General features: G+C 51.6%; 1 protein-coding gene across 13 annotated transcripts in view; it reads left to right on the forward strand.

Moving 5' to 3' along the window:
• The window catches only part of nfasca (neurofascin homolog (chicken) a), a 338,294-nt gene that overhangs the window by 242,844 nt on the left and 76,748 nt on the right, over positions 1 to 18,702 (forward strand). For 9 of the 13 annotated variants that reach the window (XM_072480092.1, XM_072480091.1, XM_072480095.1 and 6 more), the window contains 6 exons: positions 2,417 to 2,583; positions 4,082 to 4,229; positions 5,083 to 5,207; positions 8,740 to 8,784; positions 13,414 to 13,515; positions 14,964 to 15,161. In XM_072480092.1, coding sequence (XP_072336193.1) covers positions 2,417 to 2,583; positions 4,082 to 4,229; positions 5,083 to 5,207; positions 8,740 to 8,784; positions 13,414 to 13,515; positions 14,964 to 15,161 — 785 coding nt within the window. The remainder of the gene's footprint in view (positions 1 to 2,416; positions 2,584 to 4,081; positions 4,230 to 5,082; positions 5,208 to 8,739; positions 8,785 to 13,413; positions 13,516 to 14,963; positions 15,162 to 18,702) is intronic. The other 4 variants (XM_072480096.1, XM_072480102.1, XM_072480103.1 and 1 more) reach the window with 1 other exon arrangement.

Consider the following 18,702-nt stretch of genomic DNA (forward strand, 5'->3'; position numbering starts at 1 on the left):
TCAGCCCACCGAGTCTGTGCGGGCCATCAAGCTGTAGCTATTCGAATTCCATTTTCCAGTACTTGGACCATAGCCTTGTTTGCTACGATGTTGCAAGCTCCCATCTAAATGCTTCATAAATGTTGTGACGGTTCCCACCTCTATCGCCCTTTCAGGAAATAATTTCCAGATTCACACAATCTCAGGGTGAAAACCTTTTTCCTCAAATCTCCTCTAAACCTCGTTGCCCTTACCGTAAATCTATGCCCCCTGTTCCCTGTTCCTTATCCTCTCTACTAAGGGGAAAAGTTCCTTCCTATTTACCCTATCTATGTCCTTCATAATTTTGTACACCTCAATCAGGTCCTCCCTCAGCCTTTTCTGTTCGAAGGAGAACAACCCCCAGCCTAACCAGTCTCTCTTCAAAGCTGTAACGCTCCAGTGCAGGCAGCATCCTGGTGAATCCCCTCTGCGCCCCCTCCAGTGCAATCACATCCTTCCTATAGCGTGGCAACCAGAATTGCACACAGTATTCCAGCTGCGGCCTAACAAGCATTTTATGCAGCTCCATCATAACCTGCCTGCTTTATATTCTGTGCCTTGGCTGATAAAGGCAAGCGTCGCATGGGCCTTTTTAACCGCCTCATTCATCTGTCTTTCTGCCTTCAGGGATCTTTGCACATGCCCCCCAAGATCTTTCTGATCCTCTGCACCTCCCAATGTCCTACCATTTATTGTACATTCCCTTGCCTTGTTAGTCCTTCCAAAATGCATCACCTCACACTTTTCAGGGTTAAATTCCATTGTTCTGCCTATCTGACCAACCGGTCTATATCACTCTGTAGTCTAAGGCTTTCCTCGTGGCTATTTATCACTGCAGAACACAACTGGACACAGGTTTCCAGTCACAAAAACAACCTTTGATCAAACACCTCCGGCCTCCTGCCACAAAGCCAACTTTGGATCCAATGTGCCACATTTGCCAGGATCTCGCCTTCTTGACCAGTCTCCCATGCAGGACCGTGTCAAACGTCTTACTGTAGTCCATGTAGACTACACTAACTGAACTGCCCTCATCTGTACATCTTGTCACCTCATCGAAAACTTGGCTCAAATTTGTTAGACATGATCTCCCCTTGACAAAGCCATGCTGTTTTTTTATAAGGGTACCCAATTCATTTTAATTTTTTAGGTATGCCTCATGTTACTCCTGCAATCTTCATTGCCCTCCACAGTGAACGACCGACTCCGATCACCGGAGACAGACTGAGTGTCCCATCGAGAGTGACCCACTTACCTGGGGCTCGATTCTCTGCCCCCCCCCCTCCGTCGAGTCGGAGAATTGCCGGCGGGTGGCGTGAATCCCGCCTACGCCGGCTGCCGAATTCTCCAGCGCGGAAGCGTGAATCGCGCCGTGCCAGTCGGTGGCCACTGGTAACGCCCCCCCCCCCCCGGCGATTCTCCGTCCCCCAGTGGGCCGAGCTGCCGAGCGTTTTCGGCGGGTCCCGCCGGCATAAATCGCAACAGGTCATTACCGGCGGGACCTGGCTCAACGGGCGGCCTGCAGAGTCCATGGGGGGTTGCACGGCGGGATCTGGCCCCGGGGGGTGCCCCCATGTTGGCCTGGCCCGCGATCGGGGCCCACCGATCCGCGGGCGGGCCTGTGCCATGGGGACACTCTTTCCCTCTGCACCGGCTGCTATCAACCTCCGCCATGGCCGGTGCGGAGAAGAACCCCCCCCTGCGCATGTGCTGGAATGACGCCAGCACACGCTGCCACTCCCACGCATGCGCCAACTCGCGCCGGCCGGCGGAGGCCCTTCGGCGCCGGTTGGTGTAGTGCCAAGCCCTTACGCGCCAGCTGGCCCGGCGCCAAACACTCCGGCGGCGGCCTAGCCCCTGAAGGTGGGGAGGGTTCCGCACCTTCGGGGCGGCCCGGCGCCGGAGTGGTTCACGCCACCCCTCAGCGCTGGAGTGGCCCGCCCCGCCGGTTCGCAGAGAATCCCGCCCCTGTACTCCGGACCGCCTCCATCATCACTGCTTGAGGGCCCTGCTGCAGTCCCAGCAGTGTCCACTGCTCACAGTGGCGCTGCATGCACTGAAGAGCTGCTGCCCCCCCGATTGGCCGACACCACTTGGACTTGGGACCTCTACCCTTTAGAGCACAGAAGCCCCCAATGGCAGTCAGTTAACTGCCAGATTGGCATTGAATTCTATCAGTGCTTTGGAAAGTGGCCGCATTAAGATTGCCACCAGCTTTTGGCCATCAGTTGGGGCTAGAGCCATGGCCATTAAATTCAGTCCATGGAGACCAAAGCTGTGCACATGCTCCAAGAAGGTCTAACCAAGGTTCTACTCAAACTTAACATAACTTGAAGCTTTGTAACATCACTTGACATCCCATCTTTTCTCTGATGCTGCTTCTTTGTGTCTTGAGGTTTAAGGATGGGCAGGGCAATAATCTTTATGGAGGAAATTACATCATTAAGGACAATGGAACTTTAGAATTGCGGCGAACTCGGAAAGCCGACGAAGGAACCTACACTTGTATCGCGACCAACACACTAGGCAAGGCTGAGAACCGGGTACGACTCGAGGTCAAAGGTAAGATTTGATACGTCAAGTAATGAGCTTCTGTCTCCCTGTGGACCAAACCTATTTCCTGGTAGCTGGTAATGGATTGATTCCTAAAGTGGAAAGCTATTATTGGTTACTCAAGGTAACTGCGCCTTCAGTTTTGTCTGATTCAACTGCAAACCTGTTCAGCTTTTGCGATGCAAATATAAAATATCACAGACGCTGGGGGTGGGATTCTCTTAGCCCGGGGCCGGGCCGGAGAATCCCGGCGACCGGGCCACGCCTCCCCGACGCCGGCACGCGATACACCGCAGAGCGGAGAATCGGTGCCATTGGCGCCGGCGTAGTTGGCGCGCCGCCAGTCGCGGCCATAGTGAAAACGGCGGGTTCCGCCGGACGCTGGCCACACCTGCTCTCAGCCGGTGGGAACACTGCGTGCAAGGGTCGGGTGGTGGCCTGCGGGGGGGGTTGGGCAGGGGGGGGCTCCGATCCTGGGGGAGGGCCTCTGATGCGGCCTGGCCCGCGATCGGGGCCCACCGATCGGCGGGCCGGCCTCTCTGTCCGCCGGCCTCTTTTCTTCCCCGCCGGCCCCTGCGCCATGTTGGGGCCAGAATTACCCCTGGCAGCGGCCCGCCACTGGCGTGGCGACGTTCACGACGGCGTGGACACTCTGCTGCGGGGTGGGAGAATCCCGCCCCGAAAGTCTGAAACAAAATGAGAAAATGCTCTAAAAATGAGGGCAGGTCACGTTTGGCCAGGAGGGTAAGCGACTCTTATGAAATAAAGAATTTTAACTGGGGCGAGGGTGTCCGTGTGCCAGGGGACGTGGGTTTCAGCTGACCATAGAAACAAGGATGGTTGGGGGCGGGGGTTGGAGGGGGGGGGGGGGGTTAGTGGGCTGGCAGCGGCAGCCATTCTGATGATCATAGCACCTCTTGGTGGCCACTGACCACAGTGGGCGTCTTCAGAAAAACAAACAGAGGCAAAGGCAAGAGGAGACTCCCGGATTCCGCCTCCCAGTGGCTGTCCAATCTTGGAAATATAGGGTGAAAAGCTTCCCATCAGGGATACAGGACAAACTATCAAAATCAGGGGGCAGCACGGTGGCGCAGTGGTTAGCATTGCTGTCTCACGGCGCCAAAGTCCCAGATTCGATCCCGGCTCTGGGTCACTGTCCGTGTGGACTTTGTACATTTTCCCCGTGTTTGCGTGGGTATCGCCCCCAGAACCCAAAGATGTGCAGCTAGGTGGATTGGCCACGCTAAATTGCCCCTTAATTGGAAAAAATGAATTGGGTATCTATCAAAATCAAGGAGAATCCCTTAAAATACCGGACAATGGGTCACTCTGGCCGGAGGTCTGATGTTTTCATGTCACTTCCACATTTTACCACCAGGGGGAACTGTGGAGTGTGGAAGTCGTACATGGAAATGGTGGGACACTAATGGAGGTACGTTTCCCTCGACCATTTTCATGATAACATGATGCTCACTTTGCTCTATTTTTTTTTGTGCCATTTATTAAGATCCCACACGGATTATACGGGCTCCAGAATCTACTACAGTTAAAAGATCACTTGCTGCAAAATTTGAATGTAAAGTGAGACACGATCCGACATTAAGACTGACGGTTACCTGGCTGAAAGATGACAGAATTCTGTCCTTGCCTTGGAGGTGAGTCGTCCTGCTGTCCCCTGCTTCCTCATCCTCCTCAGGATGTCCCCTACCCTGGCTGGAATTGCTTGCTCTGCTGGCCTCTCACTTTGTGGCTGAGACCATAAGAAGGGGTTCCTTGCTCACCACTTCTCTCGCTGTGCTGTACGGAGGACAACCTTTCAGTTCTGCCCCTTGACCCGAGCAGAGGGTGATGGCCACAGTGTGAGCAGGTTCTCAGAGTGCGGGGTCGTGGCAAGAAACCTGCCCGCTAAAAGTGCAAACCGGAAAATTGTCTGCATGTTTCCATTGGCAATTGTAGGAGGTGATGGGAAAATCTCATCGGTGCTGATGTTGATTGGGAAGACCAACCCCAGTATCTACTGACAGAAGGGCGGCATGGTGGCACTGTTATTAGCACTGCTGCCTCACAGCGCCAGGGACCCGGGTTCAATTCCAGCCTTGGGTGACTGTCTGTGTGGAGTTTGCACCTTCTCCCCATGTTTGCGTGGGTTCCCAAAAGATGTGCAGGTTAGGTGGATTGACCATGCCAAAAATGTCTCCTTAGTGTCCAAAGGTTAGGTGGGATTACAGGGATAGGACGGGGGAGTGGGCCTGGGTCGGGTGCTCTTTTGGAGGGTCAGTGCAGACTCGATGGGTTGAATGGCCTCCTTTTGCAGTGTCGGGATTCTGTGACAGATGCGTAAGTTATCCGAGGGTTTTTGGACCCTGAATGGTCACGATCTCACCATCATGGCTCAATACCTCAATGACATGGGTAAATAGCTCATATTATGAAGGGGGGGGGGTGGGTGAGGAATAGGAGGAAGGGGAAAAACGAATGGAAATGACTTAAGCCTGTCTTTATTTTCAGGATGAAGAAAGATGATGATTCGTTAACAATCATCAACGTATCTGAGCGAGACGAGGGAATCTACACATGTGTAGCCAGTACAGAGCTGGACAGTGACTCGGCCAAGGCGCGCCTCACTGTTCTAGGTAAACTTAATGATCTCATTGCTTCTCCACACCTTAAATTGTGAAATGAAGTGAATTTAATGTCACCACTTTTCTGATGGGGCAGAAATTGGACATTTCTCAATTTCCTCTCAAGGTCGAATTTCATTGTCCCCATGAAAGCAAATAATGGGATGATAATTCTGTCCCCACTGTCCAGGATAGTAGCACCGCTTGCCATGTCCTCCCTTGGCCATCTTAAATAATGGACATCTCAGAGTGTCAAAAACAATGACCCTTTGCTTGGGCAAATGGGCCATCAGGCTTTTGACATGTTAGACATTTAAGTGGATGGTGTTCAACCCATGGTGGGTTCACTTGGTGCATTTTCACCCCTATTGACATGGACTGTTGTTCTTCGAGTAGCTAGTGTGTACCGTGAAGTGCATGATTTCAAATTATTTATTTCAAGAAAGTACCATAATGTCTGAATTCTCATATTCTTCTTTAACTTACATGCCTATAGATGTATGAGGCAAGCGAAGCACAAGCTTGCAACTGTCTTCGCAACTTGGAATGGAGCCGGTTTCTCACCTGAATTCACAGGGCGAGCGTCCCCCCGCATGAAGCATGGCTCATCAGGAGGCTCTCCCTGCCCACTGCAGGCATGTTCGAAGGATTTTCAGGTTGACAATCAATCTGTTTGGCCGCATTGCGAGTGGACATTCCCTGGCCATCAGGTCCAGGAGTGGGACTTGAACCCAGAGCTTCTGGCTTAGAGGCAGGGATGCTACCTACTGCGCCACAAGATCTCAAACTCACATATTAGAATGTGAAAGCAGAACATAAGAAAAGTTAAGGTTGAGAAAAGGTCATTCGGCCCATCAAATCTCCTCCCCTGAATGTCAGCAAAGGCCGTCGGGATGTGTCGGCCCGCAGGAAAATTGCCATTGGAGAAGGTAGCAAGAAACTGAGAAAGACGGGCGGGATTCTTCCGCAACTGGCCGGATGGCCCGACTCCGCCGTCAAGAACGGCGCGAACCACTCCGTCGTCGGGACAACCAGAAGGTGCGGAATCCTCCGCACTTCCGGGGGCTAGGCCGACAGCGGAGGGGTTGGCGCCACGCCAACCGGTGCCGAAGGGCTGGCGCGAGTTGGCGCATGCGCAGAACCGCCGGCGTGTTGCTGCGCCTGCGCGGGGGAGTTCTTCTCCGTGCCGGCCATGGCAGAGCCCTCCAGAGGCCGGCGCGGAAGGAAAGAGTGCCCCCACGGCACAGGCCCACCCGCAGATCGGTGAGCCCCGATCGCGGGCCAGGCCACCGCGAGGGCCCACCCAGGGCCGGATCCCCCCCCGCGCACCCCCGAGGATTCGCCTAGCCGGCCTACAAGCCAGGTGCCGCCGTGATGGACCATGTCCATTTCACGCCGGTGGGGCGGTCAGGAAGCAACCGTCACTCGGCCCATCGGGGCCCGGAGAATTGCCGGGGGGGGGGGGGCCACTGCCAACGGCCCCCGACCGGCGCGGCGTAAATCCCGCCCCCGCCCACAAACCGGCGGCGGAGAATACGGCAGCCAGCGGCGGGGCGGGATTCACGCCGCCCCCCGGGGATTCTCCGACCTGGCGGGGGTCGGAGAATCCCGCCCGAGGTGTTTGGAGCTTTGTTAAGTTGCAATGTTTAAGTCAAAATAGTCCAAAAGAACTGGCAGACAGATCCTTGCACCGAATCCTAATTAGTGTAAACGTTAAAATTGAAATGATGCAGTTAATGGCCAGGAGCAGTCATAAAGAGGAAACAGAAGTTTGAATTATTTTTTGTTTAATTCTAAACATGGACCATTCCAAAGCAGCAGCTATGTCCCTGGGAAGAGCAACGCTGAACATTTTAATTGGGTTGGATGTGGATCTCAGAGCAGCTGAAAGGTGGAATAGGGAAGTGCAACAGGTTAACCCGGATGAGGAGAGCTATGTTTTATGTTTAATTTATTTTTTCAAGGGGTGTGGATGTTACTCCCGAGTCCACCATTTCTTACCCATCTCTGATTGCCCTTGGCCATTCCATGGGGCAGGTAAGAGGCAACTAGATCCCTGGGGCTGGAGTCGAGTGGAGGCCAGACCTTCCCTAAAGGACACTCATGAACCAGGTGGCTTTTTACAACAATCGATGATAGTTTCACGGTTACCGTTACGGAGAGCAGCTTTCAATTCCAGATTTTTAATTGAATTTTCATTCCACCAGCTGCCGTGGTGGGAATTGAACCCTCCCCCGAGAATTAGCCTGGGCCTCTGGATTACTAGGCCTGTGACATTACCATAATGCCACTGTCTTCCCCCATTGGATTGGAGGGGAGGGGTAGGGATTGTGGTGTTTACACAGAACATGTAATGATCTTAGATACTGAAAATGAACCTGTTGAACGTGTACACACATCACATTTTTTAATTCACTTTGGGATGTCAGCGTTGCTGGTTAGGCTAGCATTCATTGCCCACCCCTAATTGCCCTTGAGAAGGTAGTGGTGAGCGGAGAGATGGAAGTTTGTGCGTATGCCAACCATCTGCAATATGGTGGGTGCCAAAATCCAAGAAAGCAACCTGAGAAACATCAAAGCGATGTGGATGCTGGAATCTGAAATAAAACATCTGAGCGATATGACTGATTAGTGATTCCGGTCTCCATGCAGGTAAATGTTCACTGTTTGTGCGGGTTCTGCTTTGTTTAACGGTCAATAATTAAGAAAGGCATCGCAGTCGGGCTGGAGATTCAGGTTCTATCAGAAACAGAAGTTCAGGAAATCATTGACAGTGAGCAGCAGGCGAGACCAAACACGTTGAGTACTTTCCAAGGTGGAGACCCCGTCCAGGAGGAATCACTGTGAAGATTGTTGGAGATCAAAGAACGGTGACCAATGCCAAACATTACAGATCGTTGACTGTTAGAAAGAAATTACAAGTTCTGCTCCTGAGGTGAAATATTTTGAGACTTGTGAGGCAGGATGTCTGGCGGTACAGTGCTCCATTCACACGGGTTCGATTGCAACTTATGTGAGGCCTGTAATTTTCCAGCACCTTTCAGCTGAATGTTGGTGTCACAATTCAATCACAAACTGGGAAACAGTAAGAACTCTTACAACACCAGTTTAAAGTCCAACAGGTTTATTTGGAATCACGAGCTTTCGGAGCGCAGCTCCTTCATCAGGTGACCACCCCCAGTCCAACGCCGGCATCGCCACATCACGGCTACCATCGAATCAGGGAAACAGAAGACCATTAGAACCTCAAAAACGGTAAACGATATTGAAGAAAATGTGAATCTAAACACAGTCACATTCAGATGTGACTGACGATAATGGGAACATGAGTTCTTGAAGCAAGTTACAACTGAGGGGAGAACAGTTTTTGCACTGAACAGCTGTCTTGTCTTACGGACATTTCCCATGTTGTCTCGGTTGTAACCCACTGCACCTCTTGCCTATTCGTGTTCAATTCAACTGCAAACATATGTTTTATTAACTGTTTCTTTTTCAAGGCTTAATGTGAAACTAAACTCTCTCAACCTTCCTCTTACCTCCACAGTTGTCCCTTCCACCCAAATTACCCCGCTTGCTGCTGTACTGAAAGGTAATCCACTTACTAACTACTTCAAACCTATTAACATTCTGCCCTGGAAGTGAAAGCACAACAAGGTCTAGAGGTCCCGAGGACAGACCTGGATGTGAGCTACGGCCTAACATCTTAACCTTCATTCTCTACATTCTCTGCAGTGTTCCTGGTACTTTTGAAGGGAAGGTTTAACCAGTGTATCATCAAAATCATACCAGAAGTAGTGTCGTACGCAAACTGTTTTTGCATGTTATCCTTGGCACCTCCAGGGCAAGATGGGACCGACTAGGTTGAGGATACTTGCTTTATTTTTCCTTGGAAGGTGGACCATGCTGTCATTTATTGTCCATCTCTAGTTGTCCTGAGGAGATGGGGGTCGGGGCCTTTGTGTTTATAAAGCTGACAGGCTTCCTGAGCTACTTCAGAATGGGTCGACCATGCAGCCTGAAAAAATAGAGGGAAACAGCAAGACAGTTGGTTGGAACACCCCGGCTCTACAGCGAGACTGGGAAAGCTGAGCTTCTCCTCGGAGAAAAGGAGGTTAAGAGGAGATTTGATGAGGGCATTCAGAAAACATGAATGGAGTAAATAAGGAGAAATGGCAGCAGGGTTGATAATAAAAGGCCAAAGATTTAAGTTGATTGAAAGGCAACATGAAGAAAAGGTTTTTATGCAGCAAATTGTGATTGCCTGGAAGGGTGGTGGAAGCAGAGTTAATGACCACTTTCAAGAATAAAAAAAAATCTACGGCGAGAGCAAGGAAGTGGGATGATGGAATTGCTTTACCAAAGGGCCAGCATTGGGATGGTGGACCAAATGGCCTCCTCCTCTACTGTACGGTAGGAGAGTAAGTTGTGAAGAGGACTTGAGGAAGCCAGAAAAGACATACAGATAGGTTAAAAGAGCAAGCAAAGATCTGGTAAATGGAGTATAATGTGGGAAAATGTTAAATTCTCCATTTTGGCAGGAAGAATAAAAAAGAAGCTTGTTACCTAAATGGTGAGAGAGTGCAGAGCTCTGAGATGCAGAGGGATCTGGGTGTCCGAGTGCATGGATCATAAGAGTAGAGTAGGCATGTACAGCAAGTAATTAGGAAAACTAATAGAATGTTGTCATTTATTACCAAGGGGAATTGAATATAAAAGTAGGGAGGTTATGCTTCAGTTGTACAGGACAATGGTGAGACCACATCTGGGGTATTGTGTACAGTATTGGGCTCCTGATTTAAGGAAGGATGTAAATGCATTGGAAGCAGTTCAGAGAAGATTTACCAGACTAATACCAGGAATAGGTGGGTGGTCTTATGAGGAAAGGTTGGAGAGGTTAGGCTTGTATCCGCTGGAGTAAGAGGCGACTTGATTGAAACATGTAAGATCCTAAGAGGTATTGACAGGATGGATGTGAAGAGGATGTTTCCTCTTGTGGGTGATTCTAGGACTAGGGGTCGCTGTTTAAAAATAAGGGGTCGGCCATTTAAAATGGAGATGCACCAACATGTTTCCTCTGAGGGTCATGAGTGTTTGGAACTCTCTTCCTGAGAAGGTGGTGGAGTCTTTTAGGCAGAGGTGGATAGATTCCTGGTAAGCAAGGGGGTGATAGGTTATCTGGGTGGAGGCTGGATGTAGATTTGAGATTTCCATCAGATCAACCATGATCTTATTAAATGGCAGAGCAGGCTCGAGGGGCTGAATGGCCTCGCACTGTTCCTTGTTTGTATGATTCTATGAGAACAAGCTTCTTTACTTCCTGGGATCTGGATTGATTCCAATCCCAGTGCAGAAATATGTGAGTCTCCTGTATCCCTGATCTACCATAGAAAATTTACGGTACAAAAAGAGACCATTCGGCCCATTATGTGTGTGCTGGCTGAAAAAGACTAGCCGCTTTCCCACTTTCTGCACCTGGTCCATAGCCTTGCAGGTTTCAGCATATCAGGTACATTTTAAAGGAGTTTAGTGTTTCAGACTCAACCGCCAACTTGGGCAGTAAATTCCAAATGTCCACTACCCTCTAGGTGAAAATGTTTTTTCTCATGTCCCCTCTAAACCTTTTACCAATCATCTTAAATTTATGCCCCCTGGTAATTGACCCCTCAGTTTGGGGGAACAAATATTTCTCTGTCTCCCTTGTCTAGGCCCCTCATAATTTTGTACACCTCAATTAGGTAACTCCTCAGCCCCTCCAATCTTCTAGCCAATCCAGTGTCTCCTCGTAGCTGCATTTTTTCCAGCCTATCCTTGCAAATCTTCTCTGTACTCTCTCCAGAGCAATCATGTCCTTCTTGTAACGAGGTGACCAGAACTGTACAATGACCATGCAAGGGAAAGTATTGGAGGGACTGGCATCCTTGATGGGGAATAAAGACAAAGTAGTCATTGAGAACCCTACCCACATCTTCTGACTGAACCCACAAGTTACCCATGTACATCTCTGATCGGCCCTGCCTTTTCCTCAGTTATTCTCTTGTTCTCAATGTATTGGTAAAATATCTCAGGATATTTTCTTAGATCTTACCTGCCAATATTTTTTTGTATCCTCTCTTTTCGTTTCTCATTCCCACTATAATAACTGCGAAGACCCCCATGTTAAATTATTTTGGTAAAGCTTGATCTCAATTGTATGTTGGTGTGGATCAACAGATTAAAATTATACTTAATTTAGAAGTACTATAGAGAACATTTACCAGTTAAATTAACCATTTCAAGCCACGTGAGCCTTTGGTGTTGAAAATGGGAATGTCAAATTGTTAAAACAGGTGACACTTTTCTGAGATTGGACCAAACAAAGGGTTGGAGGGAGTTAGTAAAAGCAATTTTACTCTGCTTCCAAGTTGTGCTACACTTAGGGTACATCTGAAATTAATACGAGGTGCAAACTTTGGAGAGTGGTCCTTCTCCAACACTGACATCCCTGACACAAGTTTCGAAGAGCCCCATAATCTTGGCATCGAGATCGGATGTGAGAAAGAATGATTGGTTGTTCTAATTACTACCATTGAACTGATTTCACAGATTCTCACTCTATTTCCTCTTGGTTTCTCCAGGCCATGTACAAACCAGGGGTTAAGAGAGTGGCTTTCCAAGACTTGTTCTAAGATGCACCTCGTCACTTGCAAATAAGAGCTTGGAATGACGTTCCCTTCCTTAAGTAAATCCCACAATGACACAGCAGGATCAGGGACTATCCAAATGGGGAAATGGAAAGGGTAAACAGGACACAGTAAGCCAGTACGCCAAGGAGTCTCTCCGACACCCATCTTGGGCATTGGTTCCCTGATGCAGAAAGTGACTTGCCATCTTGGAACATGCTCAGCCTTCCTGTGGGTCTCTGATTAACAATACACCAGCCACACATTGCGGACTCCTCAGTGTGTGTTCCTAATAAGCTAACACATACACTAACCACAATAACATTGCCTAATATACTAAGACCTGATATAACATGGTATATATGCCCTCCTTTCTATTGGAACTCACAGGGCTTTATCACACCCTCTTCCGTTGACAACGGCGGGACCAGTAGATCCCGCTGGCAGGCCGCTCCTGTGGTCTTGACTAGACCTACGATCATGGCTAGGTGGTAGGTTGATGGGTAAATCCCACCCAAAGTCCCCGTTGGTGATTAATAATCCAAATATGTAATGTTTACATTTGTTTTTATTTCCTGAAAGGAAACTTGCTCTCAAACCTAATCCACATTTCTATTGTGTCCCGGGATACTGCAGAAATGAATGTTTGTCTTATCTACTTGAAAGGGATAGTAACAATGGACTGGGACGAAAGGGGAATGAGATCAATTGGGTTGGCATCATTTGCTTTTGGGATAGGGTGGGTTGGATTTGTAAAGGCCTCGGGCTGCTTGAGCTCATTTTGGTTTTAGAAGTTTGGGTTTAATTCATTTTTAAAAAAGATTGAAATGAAATTTGTCTTGGGAGTGGTGTTGGAAGACTGGAGACATCGAACTGGCTGTCCACCTCACACACGGCACAAATGGATTTCCCATAGAGAAGAAAATAGAATAGGCAGAAGTTTAAAACAAGCTGTTGATTTGCTATCTCATTTATGGGCCCAGCCAAGATGAATTCCGCATCTGTTTTGCAAATGTGCCTATGCCCCAATAAGTCTGTTGACTTCATAAGAGTTTCCTGACCTACCGAGTGTTCCCAGCATTCTCTCTTGGTGCTGTGTTACATTGGATGGGAGTACTTTGGTTTGCCATTGGAAGTTTGAGTTGAAAATGAAAAGAAAATCGCTTATTGTCACAAGTAGGCTTCAAATGAAGTTACTGTGAAAAGCCCCTAGTTGCCACATTCCGGCGCCTGTTCGGGGAGGCTGTTATGGGAATCGAACCGTGCTGCTGGCCTGCCTTGGTCTGCTTTCAAAGCCAGCGATTTAGCCCTGTGCTAAACAGCCCCTAGTTGAGGTTCCACTGCGATGGTTAAATCATGTTTTGCTTAGGAAGTTTGGTTAACTTGTTTTGACTTGTGGAGAATTGGTTGGGTTTGGCTTCAGGGCACCTGATTGGAAATTGGGTTAATTTGATCGGGTTGGTTTTGTTAGATTTAGTTTCGGAAAGTTGGGGTTTGGGTGAAATTGGGGACACCTAGCTCTGTGCGTTGGCTAAGCCTTTGGACATGATTCATTGTAGATCGCCCTGAACCACCCCGAGATCTGGAACTAACGGACCCAACAGATCGGACTATAAGATTGACATGGATTCCTGGCGACGACAATAACAGTCCAATCACAGGTACAAAACTGACATGTGTGTTAAGTAAGGCACAGCAATGATTTTAGCATTTCTTCTTGTCATTTTGTGTACCCGGAACATGTGAAAGAACAGTTGTCTTGAAGTTCTAAGTGTCATGGAGTCGTTGCAACACAGAGGGAAGCCATTCGGCTCATTCAATCCATGCTGGCTCTCCATAGAGACATCCTGTCAGTCCCATTCCCCTGCTCTATCCCCATAGCCCAGGAGGTTCATTTCCCCCATGTTCCCATCTGGTTTTCTTTTGAAATCATTCGTTTCTGCCCCCGCCATCCTCATGGACGAGTTCCAGATCATGACCACTCACTGTGTAAAAAAGTTCTTCCTCACAATCTCCCTACATCTCTTGCTCAAACTCTAGCCCTTGTACTATCAACTACGAGGAACGGCTTTTCATCTGTACACGATCTAAATCTGTCACAATCTTGTACATCTCTATGAAATCTTCCCTCAATCTCCTTTGCTTCAAGGAAAACAAGCCAAACTTCTCCAACATAACCCTGGGGCTAGAATCTCTCATCCAGGTACTGGACCTGGGGAAGAATGGAAAGAAACAGCCATTATATTCACGTTATTCCAAATGCTCAGGAAGCTAAAGGATGTTTTTTCAAACAGTAACCATAAAGCCATAAGACATAGGAGCGGAAGTAAGGCCATTCGGCCCATCGAGTCCACTCCACCATTCAATCATGGCTGATTTCAACTCCATTTACCCGCTCTCTCTCCATAGCCCTTAATTCCTCGAGAAATCAAGAATTTATCAACTTCTGTCTTAAAGACACTCAACGTCCCGGCCTCCACCGCCCTCTGTGGCAATGAATTCCACAGACCCACCACTCTCTGGCTGAAGAAATTTCTCCTCATCACTGTTCTAAAGTGACTCCCTTTTATTCTAAGGCTGTGCTCCCGGGTCCTAGTCTCCCCTGTTAATGGAAACAACTTCCCTATGATTCGTCCTCTCAGATGGATTTCCAGTGGTCTTGACCAGACCTATGATCAGGGCTAGGCTGTCGCTGAAACCCACGCCAACTATCAGCTAGCATCGATGCTACACGGTCACCATGAGAGTGGCATTGGCAGGATTCACAAAGAAAACCAGCAGCTTCTCTCAAACATGCCTCCACATCCCTTTGATGAGGTGAAAGACGCTCCTCCTTACCCAGACAGGAAATTTGGCTGATTTCTTTCATGGGTGGAATCCTGGCAGATCCAGGGTTTGGCACCAAGTTCCAGTTGTGGTGGCACACCTAGCCCTCGCTCCACTGTGCCCTGAATTCCAAGACCTTAAGCTCCATCTCAGGCTGTGGTAAAACTGTGGTGTGGTGGACAACTTGAGGGAGCAAAGGTGTTGAAGAGGCAGAAGGTTGCTACTAATTGAATGCTTTAATAGAACCATTACAAGTGGTCTTGTGTTTTCTCTCTCCTTGCAGGGTTCATTGTGCAGTTTGAAGAAAACACGTTTGAGCCCAGAAAGTGGCATAATTTGACCAGAATCCCGGGCAATATCAACTCCGCAGTGTTAGAGCTCTCTCCGTACGTTAACTACCAGTTCCGGGTGATCGCGGTGAATAAAGTTGGTGAAGGTGCCCCCAGTTTGCCTTCTGAACGTTACCAGACAACTGGAACAGGTAAAGGTCCTATCCTGACCTTTCTCTATCCTGTTTTTCAATAGAGGAGCTGAAAGTCTTTAAAAAGTGTTGTGACTACTACATGATCTGCGCTTTGCATGGACCAAATACCAGGTGAATCGTTTGATGTTTTGTGTGTGCACCCAAATATTATTGTTTTACATTTGTATTTTCTCGTGCATTATTCCTTTTCATCTCATTTTGAAAATTGCCTTGGATTCACAGTGGGGTTAGTCCTAAATAAGTACGCAACAAATAGAAACAGACGGTGATCATATGGTCCCCTGAGCCTATTCTGCTGACGGTTGATCTTCATCCTCAACTCCGCTATCTTGCCCTTTCCAGGGGCGTCATTCTCCGACCCCCCAGCGTGTCGGAGAATGGCCGTTGGCCGCCATGAATCCCGCCCCCACCGGTTGCCGAAGTCTCCGAAGGGAGAAAAGTCGGCGGGGCTGAATGGCACGGGTCTGCGCAAGGCAGCCGATTTTGGGCCTGCCGATATTCTCCCTTCCGGATGGGCCGATGTCCCGTCGACGTGATGACCGTTCACGTCTACGTAAATCAAACCTCCTTTTCATCGGCGTGAACCTGTGCTCCAGGTTCACGCCGACCAGCGTGGAGGTGAGTGACGGCCTGGGGGGTTGGCCGCTGGGCAGGCGATGGCGTGGCCGCAGTCTGAATGTGTGGGGAGAGGTGTGTCTCGGGTTGTGTGTGTGTGTGCGGCGGGGGGGGGGGGGGGGGGTGGTTAGAGTGGGCTGGGCTCCGGGGGAGTGCCGGGAGGGGGGTCCGTGCCGGGGAGGAGGATGGGGGGTCCGTGCCGGGGAGGAGGTTGGGGTCCGTGCCGGGGAGGGGGCTGGGGGGGGGGGGGGGGGTCCGTGCCGGGGAGGGGGATGGGGGGTCCGTGCCGGGGAGGGGGATGGGGGGCGGGGATTCCGTGCCGGGGAGGAGGTTGGGGTCCGTGCCGGGGAGGGGGATGGGGGGGGGGGGGGGCCCGTGCCGGGGAGGGGGATTGGGGGCCCGTGCCGGGGAGGGGGATGGGGGGGGGGGGGGGTCCGTGCCGGGGAGGGGGATGGGGGGGCAAGTGAGTTGGTCCACCTGGCCAGGTGCCAGCCTCCAACAGTTGGACCCATGCGGTCCATGCCACCTGGCTGGGGGGAAGGAGGGGATATGGGCAATGATGACATGTCGTCATTCACACACCCCCCCCCCCCACCAGGCCGTCATGTTTTCCGATCATCCAGCGATGTTGGCCGCCGTGACGGCAGCCGCTAATGTCCATGTTGCCCTGGATGAGGAGGAGGAGGAGGAGAGTGCCAGAGAGGCGGCGCAGGCTGCCGCAGAGGGGCAGGCGGCAGCCGCCCAGGCTGGAGGGACACCTGACCGACAGGACGAGGAGGGGGAGGAGGACGTCGCGGCCCCACGGCAACGGAGGCACCCGAGGGCGCCCCGTGTGTACCGGCCCCGGCAGTCATACCAGGACCTCACGGACCGGGAATGCAGGAGGAGACTCCGGATGAGGTGGGAAACCGTGGCACACATCTGCCACCTGCTGGCACACCTGTCACCACGTGGCACTGGCGGGGGACACCCTCTCCCCGTGTCCGTCAAGGTTACGGTTGCCCTGAACTTTTATGCAACGGGGTCATTCCAGGCACCGAGTGGGGACCTGTCCGGCATATCGCAGACATCGGTGCATGGGTGCATCCGGGCAGTGACAGATGCCCTATATGCCATGGCGCACCGCCACATCCGCTTCCCTGTGGACCGGGCCAGCCAAGATGCCCGGGCCGTGGGCTTCTCTGCCGTGGCCGGGTTCCCCATGGTCCAGGGCGCGATCGATGGGATGCACGTCGCCACCTGCAGATAACAGGGCCGTGTTCACCAATAGGAAGGGGACCTATTCGATGAACATACAGGTGGTCTGCGACCACCGCATGATGATCCTGCAAGTCTGCGCCCATTACCCAGGCAGTGTACACGACTCATACGTGTTGTCGCCGTCATCCATCCCCGGCATGTACGAGGGACGCCATCCCCGGCTGAGGGGCTGGTTGCTGGGCGACAGGGGCTACCCATTGCGATCGTGGCTGATGACGCCTGTACGGAGACCACGCAATGAGGCGGAGAACCGCTACAATGATGCCCATGTAGCGACAAGGGGAGTGATAGAGCGGTGCTTTGGCGTGCTGAAGATGCGTTTCAGGTGCCTGGACCTCTCTGGGGGCGCCCTCCAGTATCGGTCAGATCGGGTTGGCCGCATCATTGTGGTGTGCTGCGTCCTGCACAACATAGCCCAACAGAGGGGCGATGTGCCGCAGGCAGAGGAGGGCGGAGTGGAGGAGCAGCAGGAAGAGGCGCAGTCCTCCCCAGATGAGGGGGATGGGGGCAATGGTCAGGGCAGACGGGCTAGACACAGGCGGGTGGCTGTCCACCGTTACCGGCTGGCCCAACGGGCACAGGACAGACTGATAGCCGCCCGCTTCACTGACTAGATGGGCGTGGGAATCGGGTAGTATGGCCACAGACCGCACACCATGGCAACAGCCGACCACCTACACCCCCCACCCATCCACCCACCCAGCACCCTCACCCCCCTCCCCAACCCCACCCACCCCACCCGCATGCACACCAGCACCCCCCCCCAATGCCGATCCACCTGCGGCACAACGGCCGGGCTCACACAGTTGCGGGTGGACGCGTGTCTATTGCAGGCCATGGAGGATGATGACAACCCGCCCTGCAGTGAGCTCCTGGCTCCACATCGTTGGACTATGTCTGACCCATGGCCACAGTACCACCATCCACCCGGACCATCCCTGCATACAGCTGTGACACTGCAGCGCACGGTCCCGTCCTCTGCCCGGGGGGATGTTGATGGCGGCCCAGGGGGAAGGGGGCAGACTCACCTGGGGCTGAGGTAAGACCACCCCTCACACACACACTTGCGCTCAACGTACATGACACCCCCGCACGCTTTGGACAGAGCACAAAGGCAGCTTCTGTAGGTGTAACATTGACTTTAATAACCAAAGGAGTTCATGCACGTGCCCTAGCCCCTAAAACTCATCTGTGCCCTGCACCCATGCCAACTTACTCAGTGTCTAATTGTTTGGCCTTACGGGCCCTTTGACTACGTCTACGTGGTTCCCCAGACGGTACAGCAGAACTGGAGGTGGACTCCTGTGATTCCTGCCCTCTGACACTGGATCCCTTTGGCGGCCGTTTCCTGGGGCGTCCTGGCCTAGATGGGCCAGGCTGCGGCCCGGGCGACTGGGATGGCGAGCTGCCAGCCTGTCCTGCCCGTTGCCCACCCGATGCACCTGGGACAGAAGGGGGGGAGTCCGAGGTGTCGCGGTGTTCCCGGACCTCCCCTACAGGGGGACCCGGGACGGACCACACCACCTCCTCCTCCCTCGGGGTGCCCGATGGCCCCCAGGCCTCTACATGGGTGGGGGATGCGAACGGACTGGCCATCCGACGCCCCCCCGGCATCTGGCGCTGCTGGTATCGACAGGGGTCTGCAGGTTTGCAGCCATGGAGC

The sequence above is a fragment of the Scyliorhinus torazame genome, chromosome 17, assembly GCF_047496885.1.
Source record: "Scyliorhinus torazame isolate Kashiwa2021f chromosome 17, sScyTor2.1, whole genome shotgun sequence".
In the NCBI taxonomy this organism is placed as follows: Eukaryota; Metazoa; Chordata; class Chondrichthyes; order Carcharhiniformes; family Scyliorhinidae; genus Scyliorhinus; species Scyliorhinus torazame.